At 47.5% G+C, this 15,377-nt stretch overlaps 6 protein-coding genes across 6 annotated transcripts; 5 read left to right on the top strand and 1 right to left on the bottom strand.

The window, feature by feature from the left end:
* Positions 1 to 1,325, top strand: PENARI_c011G10107 (uncharacterized protein; the record flags this gene model as incomplete). The annotated part of the gene is made up of 4 exons (XM_022632721.1): positions 1 to 177; positions 236 to 379; positions 431 to 501; positions 563 to 1,325. 4 exons carry the CDS (start codon positions 1 to 3, stop codon positions 1,323 to 1,325), a joined length of 1,155 nt encoding a protein of 384 aa, XP_022487588.1.
* Positions 1,326 to 2,916: 1,591 nt separating this feature from the next.
* On the top strand, positions 2,917 to 6,139 carry PENARI_c011G06342 (uncharacterized protein; the record flags this gene model as incomplete). The annotated part of the gene is made up of 5 exons (XM_022632624.1): positions 2,917 to 3,736; positions 3,801 to 4,456; positions 5,765 to 5,898; positions 5,954 to 6,018; positions 6,096 to 6,139. The coding sequence occupies 5 exons, from the start codon at positions 2,917 to 2,919 to the stop codon at positions 6,137 to 6,139; spliced, it is 1,719 nt and encodes a 572-aa protein (XP_022487401.1).
* A 1,530-nt stretch (positions 6,140 to 7,669) lies between these two features.
* On the top strand, positions 7,670 to 9,865 carry PENARI_c011G07970 (uncharacterized protein; the record flags this gene model as incomplete). Its single annotated transcript, XM_022632665.1, has 9 exons — positions 7,670 to 7,922; positions 7,975 to 8,042; positions 8,101 to 8,272; positions 8,327 to 8,422; positions 8,476 to 8,738; positions 8,797 to 8,890; positions 8,951 to 9,262; positions 9,321 to 9,573; positions 9,628 to 9,865. The coding sequence occupies 9 exons, from the start codon at positions 7,670 to 7,672 to the stop codon at positions 9,863 to 9,865; spliced, it is 1,749 nt and encodes a 582-aa protein (XP_022487494.1).
* A 1,299-nt stretch (positions 9,866 to 11,164) lies between these two features.
* PENARI_c011G04764 (class I SAM-dependent methyltransferase) lies at positions 11,165 to 11,866 on the bottom strand (the record flags this gene model as incomplete). Its single annotated transcript, XM_022632582.1, has 1 exon — positions 11,165 to 11,866. The coding sequence occupies one exon, from the start codon at positions 11,864 to 11,866 to the stop codon at positions 11,165 to 11,167; it is 702 nt and encodes a 233-aa protein (XP_022487675.1).
* A 467-nt stretch (positions 11,867 to 12,333) lies between these two features.
* Positions 12,334 to 13,287, top strand: PENARI_c011G04139 (glycoside hydrolase family 16 protein; the record flags this gene model as incomplete). The annotated part of the gene is made up of 1 exon (XM_022632566.1): positions 12,334 to 13,287. The coding sequence occupies one exon, from the start codon at positions 12,334 to 12,336 to the stop codon at positions 13,285 to 13,287; it is 954 nt and encodes a 317-aa protein (XP_022487410.1).
* Positions 13,288 to 14,197: 910 nt separating this feature from the next.
* On the top strand, positions 14,198 to 15,222 carry PENARI_c011G04150 (uncharacterized protein; the record flags this gene model as incomplete). The annotated part of the gene is made up of 2 exons (XM_022632567.1): positions 14,198 to 14,233; positions 14,284 to 15,222. 2 exons carry the CDS (start codon positions 14,198 to 14,200, stop codon positions 15,220 to 15,222), a joined length of 975 nt encoding a protein of 324 aa, XP_022487419.1.
* Between the last annotated feature and the right edge of the window lie 155 nt (positions 15,223 to 15,377).

Here is a 15,377-nt window from a genome sequence, read left to right as displayed (position 1 = left end):
ATGATCGCTAGAGGCAAGATATTGCAGATGGCCGTGGCGGCATTTGCTGCGTATTCTGTTTTCACTGTACTTGTCAGCCATCTTGGAAGCGAAGCCTGGACTAGCCCTTTGCCTCCTTTATCGCAGAATTTGGTGGGCAGTGGTGTCTTCGACCATATTCAAAACCGCACCGTTGGAGTGAGTTCTCATTTCCTGTTTCATAAATCTGTTATTGAGGCCCATATTTCAAATTTAGTTCGAGCATATATATGCTCTCAACATGAAAGAGCGAACCGACAAGCGCGATTTCCTGACGCTGGCAGCTGCGGTGTCAGGGTTCAAAGTGGAATGGCTCGATGGAGTACGACCAGATGATCTGCATCCCAAGGCTATGCCCGATGTAAGCATTATAACTCCCAGCGTATAAGCCTCCTGCTGATAACTGGCTTAGGGGCTGGATACCACGGTGGTAAAGCCCACTGCTGTTGCATGTTGGCGTGCTCATATGAATGCATTGCTCAAGTACGGTCACACCCTAGCCTCCCCAGCAAGTCTATGCTAATGATCGGCCGCTTTTGACTAGTGTGATTAATAATGACTACTCCACCGCCTTAATATTAGAAGACGACGCAGACTGGGACGTTAGCCTCAAGCCCCAGCTACGGGAATTCGCGCGCGGGCTGCATGGCCTGAAGGGAACCGACCAGGTCTCCAAGGAAGCTCCTTACGGGACCGACTGGGATCTTCTCTGGATTGGAGGGTGCGCATCTGGACCGAGTGCCAACGAGACAAGCTTCTATGCTATTCCCATGGATCCCACAGTGCCAAAGTCCCACCATCGATCGACCTGGGGTGGTCCTACGGAAAAATGGAAGGAAAAATATCCAGAGCTTGCGGAGGACTCAACTCGGTTTATTTACCGAGCTGAAATGGGCTGTTGTATGTTTGGATATGCTGTTACACGCAAAGGCGCACAAAACATTCTCTCCGCCCTTTCTGTCGATCATCTAGACAAGCCGGTGGACAATGCCCTTGGCGATCTGTGCGCAGGTCTCTACGGTCGCCGGAAGATTGAATGCTGGGCACCATTCCCTAACCTGATTGGTACCCATCGAAAGGCGGGCTCGGCTTTTCGGGATTCCGATATCGAGAAAACCAACATGGCTGACTTCCATGAAGAGCAAGCTTGGAATATGGTGTACAGCACGAGGCGCAATATACAAAGGCTAGTGGCCGGAGAAGACACTGTATTTTCACAGTGGAAGGACGAAGATGTGTCATGGTCGAGCCCGGAGATTAATCGCAAGGATTTTGTTTATCCTGTGGGTCACCTTTTTACTAATTAACTATATGCTGTCTTATTGGATAGAACTACGCACATCTGATGTACATATGGGACATTTTACCACATTTGCTCTTTGAATGATCTTCATCTCTCAAACCCCGATTGATGGATGCTTCTTGAAGTCAGCGCCAACGGCTACAACAGCGCCTCTTAAACACTTGCACATCTAGTAGACACCACCAGCAAAATATATCTTTTTATTGAAAACAGACAAAACATATATGAAAAAGGAAATGACAATGATAATAAGTAGACTTGGTAAATTAAAACGATATGCTAACGCCACGAGCGGGGGATAGTGCAAATATATTTCCTCGTCACCACTGAAGGGTGTATTTTGAAATAGGATGCCCCTGTATGCCTGTATATTGAACCCAACGCTATGGTTGTTTAGTTCCTCTTACGTTCGTCTCAGAAATGCCAAATGCCTAAGATATCTTCCATTCAAGGCTATCCCCTTTCTTTTCTTGGTTCAGACTGATGACTGGTAGGATATCCCCGGACTCGTTTAGTTAAAGAGTGAACCGCATATTCAATCATGACTTGACCATATGACAGAATTGACTTTGCATTTATTATGGTATTTGCTTTCCTGCTCTCCTGACCTCACTAAAAAGTAGTTGTTACCATTTAATTTCTATATTTTAACCTTCGGGTACCAAAGGAAGGGGATTGTAGTATCATTCCATTTGAAATACCTCGCCCCCTTGGCATTCACCGCTAGCCAATCGGTGCAAAACGTTGAGCTTGGCTGATCTATCTCCTGAGGTCAAGCTCAGCTCAATTGGCCTTTCGATTCTGGCCACAAGAAGGTTGCCGGCTTGTTGTTCAAACCTAGACAGGGGTAGATCCGGTACTTTACCGTTGAACTCTCCATCGCCTTGGTTCCGTAGTGGCGCTCTTAAACTCACTTTTTACACTCTACGCGTCTTGCCTTGGCAATGCTATATCGTTTTTAAGCCACCAAGATCTCCGTGGGCGACTTCAGTATCAAGCACAGCTCTTGTGGAGGAAGAATTATCTCTCACTTTTAGCCTATCAGATAGGGCCCCTTGCTTTAGTACTTGAATGCTTGCCAGTTCTTCGAACTTATGTCTGCGAGGAACAAGTAGTCCAGACCCTTTATTTGTCGTTCCTCTCCTCCTCTGTCGTCAATAGGTCTCATTTTAAACATTCTTGGGCCTCAATCACACGAGGGGCCCTATTTGGCTTTCTGCTTTCGACAGGCATGCCTCCCAGTCGCCTGGCCTTCGAATGACTTGGCCAGAATGGTCCAGGCGTAGCTGTTCTCTTCTTGGACATCAAAGCCTTCTGTCTTTACCTTGCCGAGGAAATATCATGCAAAACAGTGGAATGCTAGTACGCCGGTCCCAAGAAGCCGAGTTAGCCGTATCTCAGGCGCTTTCAGATGTCTTAAATATCGGAGATTTCCACATCAAACTTCTTCACTGTGTGGGTCATTGTCGATCACGCCGATCTTGTGCTTTGCCAATCTTGTGTCGCGTACCTTATATCTACCAAGCGTACCGATGACACGCTTCCTTGGCCTTAGGGGCAATAGCCTCAATATCGCAGCAATTTTGGGTGTTCTCATGCCTGGAATCCTCTCAATTGGCTACAATGCGTCGTCGCTTGGAGGTGTCTTAACGCAGAAGAACTTCGAAGCCCAATTTCCGGAGATCGACATCGCCAACGCTGAGAATCGGTCACAAGCATCAAAAATCCAAGGCACTGTTGTGGCTGCCTACACAATCGGAGGCTTTCTGGGAACACTCTCCTGTATTTGGCTGGGTGACAGGTTCGGCCGTCGCCGCACAATTATGGCAGGATCAATTGTGCAAGTGATTGGGTCTACTTTCATGGCCGCTGCAAGGTCACTCACTCACTTGATTACCTCCCGGATAATACTTGGTCTCGGTACGGGTGTTATTCTTGCCACGATTCCCCTCTGGCAGTCTGAGATCTCCCCTGCCAAAAAGCGGGGTGCACATGTCGGCATGAAAGGAGTCTTTAGCGGCTTTGGATGCGCTCTTGCTCTTTTCCTGGACTTCGGGATGTCTTTCACTCATGGAAGCGCCGCCTGGAGACTCCCTTTTGGTTTTGTGGTGTTGCTCTCCCTTGCTGTTCTAGGCTTCATCATACTTCTTCCCGAGTCTCCCCGCTGGTTGATTCGAGAAGGCCGAATGTCTGAGGCTAGCGAAGTTCTAGCAGCTCTAGAGGACACTTGTGTTGATGATCCCTCTGTCGAAGCAAAGATCAAAGATGTCCAGATGTCCCTAGAATTGTCTGGCAAACGGTCACTCGGGCAAATATTTCACATGGGTGCCCAAAGGACTTTTCATCGGGCCATTCTTGCTGGTATGGTTATGCTTTTCCTACAGCTTACCGGTTCCACAGTCATCACTTTCTACAGTATGTCCACATCTCATCGAAGTTATATTGTCCAAATAGTTTCACTAATTTTATATGTGTCTAGCGACTGCGATTTTTGAGAAGAATCTCTCGCTCGGCAATTCAACATCCACCGTTCTTGCGGCGGTCTACCAGCTTGTTGGTCCCATCGGAGGCACCGTATGCGTTCTCAAAATTGAAGGCTTTGGTCGACGTGTACTGCTGCTGGGCAGTGCGATCGGAAATGCTGTGTGTTTGGCCTTGGTAGCCGGACTTGGAACACAAACCGAGAACCCGCTCGCAATGCGTGGTGCCGTCTTTTTTATTTTCCTCTTCCATTTCAGTTATATCATCGGATTTGGCGCGATACCATATCTCTATGCCACAGAGATTGCACCCTTACATCTACGAACGACTATCAACAGCTTTAGCATCAGCATCTCCTGGGCTATCAGCATTCTGATCACTAATGTCACGCCACTCGCGTTCAACGCCATGGGGCAGACTTACTTTGTCATCTTTGCAGGATTCAATGCGGCTATGGTCCCTATTATCTACTACATGTTTCCGGAAACCGCTGGACGCAGCCTCGAGGAAATGGACAGGATATTTAGCCTCTCTCGAGGCATGTTGGATGTTGTGAAGGTGGCTAGGCTTCTCCCGCATGGGCAGTCAAGAGACCTTTCGCTTGGAAAGGATCTTGTCTCTGATCTCAAACAGCCAGAGCTTCAGCTTCGGGAGGTACACTCAGCTTGACCCCCTCCTTGACCGAATCGGCATTGTATACAACTCCCCTTAGTGTGACGATAACAAATTGGAGCGCAAAATCGTAACAACATAAACACTTGGACCTGTGTGTTACCTTTATTTCCAACCGAAGAACTTACGGTAACAACATTGTCAATTTTTACCATGGAATCATATAAAAGTAATATCTCGTAGAGCTAGCAGTTTGGTTTTGTGATTCAAACCTTGTTCATATCTCAATGCTTTTTGCAGGCGGGGGCTACGAAATTCCTCCAAGGATTGTATTGCACCTCGCCTAGGATCTTGAATTACCCTCTTTCCTCTTTCCTGAAAAGACCTACGATAAAAATACTTGTCAGCAAGAACCGGGTTACGAATAAGGTTTAGCTTACACCGGACAAGTTTTTATTTCCGGTGGCGTTCCACATCCCGGTGATATACAGAGTAGTTTTCCACCGGATGGAAATCGCCCGTATTTCCCCAAGAAAAGAATGGTCTGACCGCCATGGTCACTGGTGCTAATGGCACGTCTGTCACCCCGTTCTATCTTCTCGGATATACTGGTTCTCACTACTGTCAATTATCTTAAATTACTTGATCGAAATTGCCGACTGCAACAGCTGTTTTCTATGCGAATCACCTGAGCGCTGGACCAAGATCACGCGTGCTTCTCCAGATGGAGCTAAATACGACGTGCGGTCTGCATCTTGGTAAGAACCATTTCCCAATGTTATCTATAAGTCATCAAATAGGTTATTTAATTTAGGCCCCTGCCAAATTGCCACAAGAAGAGTCATACCCGAAGTGCTCTTGGAGCCCAAATTCTACTACAATCAGAAGACTACTAAAGGAGTTCACAGCAAAGCATGCAATTGGATGGAACGCCACACATCCAGCCAATGCCACCGGAGCTGTTTCTGATGCAGGTATGAACTTCTGCCTTCCCCTTGGAACTTATGCAACTATGCAGAGACATCTACAGCACCTACTAGAGTTCCCCTCCGATTTAGCCGCGAGAATGAATGTCCAGGTTCTATCGGGCGCTCAAATGAATCTTGTAAAATAGGCTGCTTTGACCGACAGCGCAGAAAATGAAAGCTTCAATGCCACAAACGATTGTGTTTTCACTTGGGGAATATTCTAGCTGAAGCTAGCTGCTGCGTTTGGTATCACTTGGAAAGACCGGACGACTCTGAAGATGTGAAATATCACGAGTACCAAACCGACTGGAGCCCACCTCCAAGAGACTATGGTTCCCCGGCTAGAGCGCGCTACAAGTAAACGCTTACTGACTGGGCAAAGAAGCCAGAAGTACAAAACATACGGAAAGAAATTGCGGAGCAGCACGATCTTAGCCATGAAAAACTCTCAGACGTCGACCGAGCTTTTTGGATTCTTGGATATGAATATCTTAATGCCGTTTGCTTGCAAACGGGGTAAGTTGAAACCCCAGAAGAATGATCGGAAAGAACATACTGACATGCGTTTTAGTACGGGTAAAGCGAAGAAACTCGGTTTCTTCGGATATGTTGATGCCACGGAATCAATTTTCGAAAGTAAGTTGAGCCATACTTTTGCCATCAAATACCTCTCTCGATCAATATAGTGACGGACGCTACTTAATGTCACACAGCACTAGGAGAGTTTGTTGATCTGGGTCTGGTGCCTGCTTTCTAGAACACCGAGTAAATGAAGATTGGCACCCAGCCGCATGAGAAAAGCTTTATAGAACTTAGATACGAGCATTTGGATATAGCCAGAGAGCTCAAAAATTTATGATTCTTTTTTTCAACAATAAATGGTCCAAACATAATCTGTCGCCATGTGGAGATCTCTGCTCGAGATAATTATGCTATAGTTGGTTCAACCTTCAACCAGATGATCTCAACTAACGGCATCACCGTACAACTTTGAGGAATAATTCATATGCGACCAAGTCATTGCGTTTAAAAATTGCGAATATAGAGGTGGCACCGTTTAGTGCTTAGCGTGTTACAATAGTACCGCTATCGTAGACTACCTCCAGGGCTAGATGGTAGGTAGTGACAAATCAGCATTTTGCTGACACACGAAAGGAGGGCGGTTCCAATGAGCAACGACGTTAATGATGGCCAGAGATAGTAAATAACGCAAATGACACCCGCTAAGGCTCGGCTCGCATAAGGCGTAATGGGACTTGGCGATGATGTGCCCAAAACCGCTAATACAATCCTGGCCCTATGCCACCAGGCGTTTGTCTGCCGCTCCCGCAGGCCCACAACGCTCCCTTTAATGTATTGGCCCTCGCAATTATGTCCCTTAGCTGACGCCATTAAAACTGTTACTAAGAAAGTAACAGCCCCCTCCCAAAAACCTCCTTTTATATGCCAGAAAAACGGGGCATTCTCGGGTTGATATTGGCTCCTAGCGACCGAGAGACGTAGTCTTTCAACATTCATTTGCGGCTTACATCCGTAGTTCCTGTCATGACTGCATCATAAATCTCTAAGCTTGTTCTTACGTACTAAATTACCCTATCTTAGCCCCGAACAAGACCTGAGATCCTAGAGAGCTGTTTCTCCTTTCTTGGACATCTGACCGTTGGATGGCCCACCAGCCAATTGAGATTTATCCTAATCAGTTATTGCACGGGTGTTGCAACAATTGCCTTTTACAGGAAATTAATCATAGATCTGTACACCAGAGGGCGGGCAGCCAAATCCCAAAACGAGGAGCTATACAAAAATGCATTACTTTGAGGTTTTGAAGTAAGATCGTGGCGCCAGTTTATATGAGCCAAGTTAAGGAAATGATTGACACAAGACGCTTGTTGCTCAGCATGACCAATGTCTAGGCGCCATGAGCTCAGCAAGTATGCTAGGCTAGTTACTATAGTGTATCTTCTTCGATCTCTACTTGGTGCTTCAAAACAATGGCCTCATTTGCCCCTCCAATGTTGAAATAACCTATGGTCCACAACCAGGACTTCATTTGCACGCCGGCTACTTGTAATATTGTGGGTATCGTATGGAGCAAAAGACGCGTAAAATGGAGGGCCAAAAAAGAGATATGTTATATAGATGTTCATGCGACCCATCTATTACTTTTCTCTCAAGTACATACAGCGTTGGCACAACAACCTTGACTCTTGTGTCACCTTGCTGCTTTTCACGAAGAAACTTTCTCGGGTCTCAACACACTTTTTAGCTTCTTTGAAGCTTCTTCGAAATGCTCTGGCGGCGATCCTTGGGCAAACGAGCTATCGCGCCCGTCACTGGGGGCGTAGGCCAGAGGGAGCAGGTCACCAATGGTACCTTCCAATATGTCGGCGAAGGGGGAGGGAATAATTCGGGACTCACGTATCAGGACGCCACTGGCGCTCCAATTGAGAGCAAGTCCCCGTTGGGATACTCTGTCGGCCCCGTTACAGTTACCTTGCTGAACATTACTATGATGATTGGTGCTGGTATCTACTCCACACGTAAGTGCGACAAAACCACGCATAGCCAGATATGGCAGCTGACATGGCGAAGCATCATCTATTCTGTCGGGTACTGGCTCAATCGGCCTGAGTTTTGTCTATTGGACTCTTGGTTACTTGGTATGTCCCACCATTCATAGTGAAGCAGCATCGGCTAATTATCTTTACTTCTTTCTAGTTATGTCTCGCGTCTGGAGCTGTGTACCTCGAATTTACCGCTTACTTCCCCAGTCGATCGGGTTCGGAAGTCGTCTTCCTCGAACAGGCTTACCCTCGTCCAATGTGGCTCTTTCCCACCACCTTTGCGGTTCAGAGCGTCATTCTTTCGTTTGGAAGTGCCAATGCTACAGGTACGCGGAGTGAGCACTTACGCTCTAGTATAAGACATTAACGACCAATGACAGTTATGGCCAACTATTTAATCGCCATCTCTGGACACGATGGCACCGAGTGGAAGATCAAAGGAACAGCTCTGGCCTGCTACAGTCTTGCTACCTTGAGTACGTTCTCAATACATCAATTTCTTTGCATTTTGGACACTGACGAGGTATAGGCCTGGTGTTTAACACGAAATACGCATACTGGTTCTCGAATGCCGTTGGGATTGTAAAGATCTGCACCTTGCTCTTTGTTATTGTCACTGGTTTTGTTGTTTTGGGTGGCAATACCAAGATCGAGAACCCCAAAGCGAACTTCCAAGATGCGTGGTCGGGAAGCGCTACAGCTACTGGATACGGCCTAACTACCGCCTTGTATCGTATTATTTTCTCATATGGTGGATATAATAACGCCTTCAATGTTGCCAACGAGGTCAAGGTATGAAAGCCAGAGATTCATGTGACAGAGCTGAGACTTAACACTTCCGTTTTGATAGAACCCCGTCAGATCACTCAGAATATATGCCACTGTTGCGCTTACTACGGTGTATGTTCTATACATGTTGGCAAACGTCGCTTTCTTTGCTGCTGGTTAGTTAGCGAGATTTGGTCTGATACTAGGATTACAACTTATTGGATGTTATCACATAGTTCCGAAGGACGAGATAGAGAACTCTGATCTGACTACTGCAAACCTGTTCTTCACCAAGGTCTTCGGTAATAGCGGTGCAGTTCGTGGCCTCAACTTTCTTATTGCCCTGGCTTCCTTTGGTAACATGATTGCCGTGATAATTGGCTTATCTCGGCGAATCAGGGAATGCGGACGACAGGGCGTTCTGCCCTGGACAACGTTCTGGGTATCGACTAAGCCCTTCGGCACACCTTTGGGGCCATACGCTGTTATTTGGTCTCTGACTGCATTAATGATTCTAGCTGTTCCTGCTGGAGATGCTTTTACTTTCGGTAAGAATTTTCCCGGTAGAAGCTAGCCGAAGGGATTGTGATGCTGATACTGGGACAGTCAACGATTTGAGCATCTTACCATCTGCTGCATTTAATTTAGCAATGGCAGTTGGCATCTACATTGTTCGCTGGCGTCGAAAGAAGGCCAACCTTCCGGAACCCGAGTTTAAGGCCTGGCATGTGGTGATTATCTTTAATATTCTGATCCAGCTGTACCTCATTATAATGCCTTGGTACCCTCCTGCAGGTGGCCAATATGCAGGTGATGTCAGCTTCTGGTATGCGACATACGCCGTAACAGGAGTTGGAATGTTAGTAAACTTGATCTTCGTGTCTACCCTGCTACTTGTACTGACGAATAATAGTCTCCTTGCTTGCGCCATCTATTACTGGCTTTGGGCATTCCTTATTCCCAAGTGGAGGGACTATAGCCTGCGACAGGAACTCATCAGTCTGGATGACGGAGCTCAGAGCTACCGACTTCGGAAAATACCTAATCCTGAGGTCAGCGAATGGGATGAAAGGCACGATGTAACTGGCCGTCTCATTGAGAACCATGTCGCTGAAATTCAGGTCTTCGAAAAGGGTACAGAGCATTTTTAAACTGACAGCAAGTCGTATGAGAGGGAGGGAGTGAGACCCCAAGACCCCGATACTACTCGTGACAGGGATTATCTTTTAGGTAGCCCGACGAAGGATGGGACGGTGTGAACGTGATGTTAAGTGATTGTCATGTAGCAAATACAATTGACCGGACTAAGAAATATCCATGACGCTATTTGTAGCAAGATATGGAGGGCCCAACTTAGAACCCATGTTATTAAATGTCTAATTTACGCTTTGCAAATAATCAAGTAGAGCAAACGAGTTAACAGAAGAGTGATCGCACGCAACTTCAGCTCGTAATTGAGCTTGGTTATAATGCCGGTGACTCAAGATGCCGACGGTGCTTCTACATATCCTTGACAACGAGGAAGTTGAAGCCATAACTGCTTGTCATGCGTGCGGTTGTTTCTATGATTGGGGGTCTTTTCATTCGATTATTAGTTTGTATAAAAACAGTTGTCTTTGTTTTGTCTAAAAGATTGGATAGCAATATTAATTCGCCGGCAATAAGACATAAGCACTACCGCAAATACTTTGACTCCCTTTAGTAGTTAGTTGGTTGCTCTTGCTAGTACAGGTACCTCGCATCTGTACAGAGTCTATGTTTTCGGTCGTCAGGAATAACACTTCTTACGCATATGGGTGGCTGTCGCACCTTGGACTTGGTGATCGTTGGGCAGCATTGATTCGGAGTAGTAGGTAAGGAAGGATATCCCGAGGGCATCTTAGCGAAGAATTGCCACCCCATCTCTCCCTCGAGGGCCGCTCCAAATGTCAATAACAGTGGGATTTGCTACGGAACGCTCCACAAAGAACTTTTTTCTAAAGAAAAAAAAAGTCAAAACATACAACAGTAAGGATTCGCTAGTGGTCACCCACCTAACTACTAACTTACCGGCGTGTGGCTTAAGTACGGCTGAGCGGACGGGAAGCCCTGTTCTCCACACCCTGTGGTCGTATGTACTAGATTCAGTAGTAGTAAAAGGGATATGTATCCTTTGATTAGGATAGCCAGTCTAGTGGTATTGCCCGGGTGAGTATAGGGTGAGCGCCGCTTTACGGTCGCGCGACCCGGTGTGAGAAGGGAGAGAAGGGTGAGAATCAGGGTGAGAATCACCCCGAAGTCGCGCGACCAATGAACTAACCCTCTTAGCTAAGGGACGGTGGATAGTTATTGGATGGGATAATCTTTGCGTTAAATATGCATCGTCTGTCACCTTTTTACCTACTAACCAGCCAACCAAAAAGTCTACGTCTTCCCGATGCGAGTCAATTCGCCAGACTCATCTTAAGCCATTATGATACTTTTTTCCAAACATGTACAGGCCTAGCAAACCCCTCCTCGTCTCTCTCAACTTTCAGTATCCTCTCAAATCCCTGCGCTTTCAACTCATCCTCAAACGGTGGCCTGATCTGGATTGTCTTATACGTCTCTCTCAATTCTTTATTCTTCTTTGAAGCTCTCGCATAATTGCTCATAGGCTGCGGCTCCACGACGAGATAACCTCCCTCATTCAGTATGCTTCGTATGTGCGCAAATAGCGTCAACATCCCGGAGTCCCCGTTGTTGAGATGTATCCACTTGGTCACAGAGAGCAGTAGGACAACGTCGAACTTGCCCAGCGCGGTACCCGTGTACGCGGACGCGTCCACGAAGTCAAAGTGCTCAAATGTGCATGGCCCGTCCGGGTACGCCGCCTTCGCCTGCTCGATCAGCCATGGGTCGATATCGACGCCGACTGAGGCGGCCGCGCCGCAGTGCGCTATCGCCTCATGGGTCAGTTTGCCTGCGTTGCAGCCTAGGTCTATGACTCGCGCGTTGCGGAGGATATCTGATGGGAGAATTGAAAGGCGCTCGTCCGGAACGGTGGGCGCCCGGAACTTAGCGTAATATTGGTGGTAGTTGCCATGGCGCGCGGCGAGGTGCGTAGCTTTGAAGCGCTCTGCTTTGGAGAGTTCTGTTGCAGGAGGGGGATGGTGATGGCATGCTTCTGCCATACTTGGAGATAGTGCGAGCAGAGAGGACGTGTTGGTAATGATATTGATTATGTCGAAGAAAAATGTGTAATGATGTGACTAACGTTAAGTTTCAGCACACTAGATTCGCCATATATTAGGAGTTGAAGGTCTTGAAATTTTGTGATCAATGCCAATTTTGTTGCGCTCCGCAGAGGTTTGTAGGGTTTGCATATTCTCGCTGCCTGAGGCACTTAGCAGGCCTAGCAAGTAGCCGGCTGCCAGATTACCACTACTACCGGGGATTAGTGATCTATAGAAGAAGGGAGCATTATTTCCCGAAGTACGATGGCGAAAGGGTGCGAAAGGGTGTGAAAGGCCATTTTAAGGAGTTTAAAGACTCGATCCTTTCGGGATATCCACAATATGACGTCAGCTTTGCTTACTGTTTTTTTCCGCGTCTTCGGTACTCGTGCAACCCTAACATCCATACCGAGGTCGTACTCAACATGCCATTCAGACAGGCGCTTAAAGGCATTATCGATAAGGCAGACAAGGCTTGGGAGGAAATAAGCTATCGTGCCCCTCAGCCGGTACCCTCGTACAACAAGCCTCCCCCACCGCCTATTCCAACCTCTAGCAAACCACCAGTAGCTTATCAGGAACAGCACTCGCAACCCCAGATCTACTGGCGGCCCAATTTACATCCTCAAGTACCGGTGTCCTCCAACTTTGACCACGAACAGGGTCAACATGGATGGGGCAACAATGAGTCGCAGAATTATATCGACAGCCCGCAAAACTCATTCCATTCAACCCAGGGCGATGCGGTGATCGTGCGCGCTCTGATCAACCACGGGCATCCCGATCCTGCCCAGAAGTTTACCAGCGCCAGACTGTCGAGTCTCCAGACCCTCAGCCGACCACGGGGCTGTCTGTCGGCCAGAATTACGGCGCCGGTGGCCCGAGGTATCTGGCCTGCCTTTTGGCTGCTGCCTAAAGACCCCTTCAAGTGGCCCGAGGATGGAGAAGTCGACATAATGGAAGCGTGGAACGGCGATGCTGTCAACCACACTTGTCTGCATTGGGGCCACTTCAACGGCCAGGACTGGAACAAGCATCGCGTCCTCGAAACCCCCATCCCCAACATTAGCTCGCCGGTGGGGGTGAGGTACGATTTTATCTGGGACGAGGACGAAACAACGGGCAGGGGGCGCTTGGTCTGGTTGATTGATGGCACGCCCATCATGAGGGCCGAGAAGCCGCCCGGCACGAGGAAGATGAGTGAGTTCAGAATCCTCATCAACATCGCTGTTGGTGGAAATGTCTGTCAGGGAAATATGCCCAGCGATGGATGCTACGTGACAGTGGTTCGTGAGTTGGCCATGTGGGACGCGCCGCCTGGGGGTTGGAATGAGTTTGACAGGGCTTGGAGGTTTTCCAAAGATGGCAATACCATGTAACGAGAGGAAGGAAATTTACATTGCAAAGTAAATCAACTATACCCACATCCCCTACTTTCTACAAGGTATCTCTGACTAGGCGAATGAGATGAGTTGTCGCATAGTGGTAGACCGAAATTAATTGTTTAAACAAAAATTGAAAGCGATGCATCTTGGCTTGTAGTTAGTTATTCTCGCAGTTCGTGCCTTACGCAAGAATCAATCAATCCACTAAAAAATATTTTGATTCTTTTATAACTAAGCTACTTCGCATTCCTGTTGGCCCCTTGGTTGCTCCAATTCCCATATTCACTGATCAACAGCAGTCTTTACAATTGGCAGTATATATTATTTATTTTTTCAATAGCACTAAGGGCATATATACTAATAAGGTTTATAAGACTCTAGTCTTAGAAAGCACCCCAACCGAAGATATCATTTGATTAAGATATATAGGAAAGGGCACAGATTAAGATTGTATAGACAGAACCGAAGTTGTTGGCAGTTCATTTTGGAGGGTACACTTAACTTATAGCGTGGTGGTGGGATCCAGCTATATGCCCAACCGGAGACTATGAAAACCGGGGGCGAATCGCTCGGAGATAGATAAATATGAAACCCGATATGAGACACCGAAGTACTTAAAATCCGTTGGGGGTGAAAGTTCGAAGTCCACTTGGTGGTTTAGCAAGTCAGCGTGATGTGAATACGACTCGAAGTTAGCCGTTTGGGAGACTCACCAATCACCTTGGCGTGGGCCCGGTTGCTTGCTAACCCCGTCCCTTAACTCCGAACTATGGCAAGTGTATATAAATCGGCAAATTTGGGACTCTATGTTTCTTCATCTAAACAGTTCTATAATACAGATCAACCAGGGGTTTGTCAGACTCCTAAGTCAGATTTGTCGTCCTACGCTTGAAAAGCACACACCATGTCCGCCCCTCTTGAGAGAGTCGCTATAGTTGGTGTAAGTGCATCGGCATATCTGTTTGCCATGCTATTTCTGACATATTCTAGGCAACCGGTCGTATCGGAGGTGCCTTTGCTGAGGCACTAGTGAAGACAGGAAAACACACTGTCACAGCCTTAACCCGCCCCGAGAGCAAAGGCAAGCTCCCCGACGGAGTCAAATCCGTAGGTGTGAACTACGACGATGAAGCATCAATCATCGAAGCCCTTAAGGGCCAACAGTTCCTCGCTATCACTCTCTCAGTGGCCGCTCCTGATGACCTTCATGCCCGGATTGCCGCCGCTGCAGGCAAGGCCGAGGTCCCCTACGTCATGCCCAATGTCTTCGGGTATCCCATCGAGCCTAAAGGCGTGACAGAGGATGACTGGTACAGCCAGTTAATCCTGAACCGGATTGGTGACGTCGAGAAGAATAACTTCTCCTCCACGATCAAGATGTCTTGTGGCTTTTGGTACGAGTGGAGCTTGGCGCTTGGTAACCAGTGGTTCGGCTTCAGCATCAAGGACCGCAAGGTCACCTTCTTCGATGATGGTAAGCGAATGATTACAGTCAGTACATGGGACCAGTGCGGTCGGGCACTGGCAGGACTCTTGAGCCTGCCGGAATCTGAGGGACCCACGTCTGTTGCCAGCTTTAAGACCAAGGAAGTTCTTATCAGCAGCTTCCGTGTCTCCCAACGCGATATGCTCGACAGCCTGCATCGGGTACTACATACTACAGACGCGGATTGGGAAATTTTGTATGAGCCTACTGCCAAGCGCGTGCAAGATGGGATCGAGGAGATGAAAAACGGCATCTTTACTGGTTTCCCTAAAACGCTTTATGGTTCCGTATTCTTGACTAGCAACCACTTCAGTGATTATGCGGCCACCATGCCGTTGGTTAATGAGCTGCTAGGTTTGCCTACTGAGGATTTGGATGAGGCGACAAAAAGGACGGTACATATGGTCGAAAGCGGCTGGAATCCGTTTCCAGAATTGAAGTAAAAGAAGTGTGCCAGGGATTAGGAGTTTATTTAGAGTATTGCACTGGAAGATGTTAGTTTCAATGGGAGCAGAGGCCAAATGAACCCTTGAACAATTTGTGGCCATCGGGCCAGCCGGGGTTTTTGCCAGACAGAACATCAGCACAAAGGAGACTC

The sequence above is a fragment of the Penicillium arizonense genome (assembly GCF_001773325.1).
Source record: "Penicillium arizonense strain CBS 141311 chromosome Unknown PENARI_contig011, whole genome shotgun sequence".
NCBI lineage: Eukaryota > Fungi > Ascomycota > Eurotiomycetes > Eurotiales > Aspergillaceae > Penicillium > Penicillium arizonense.
The sequence above is the reverse complement of the archived record's forward strand: the minus strand, read 5'-3'. Positions and strand labels throughout refer to the sequence as shown.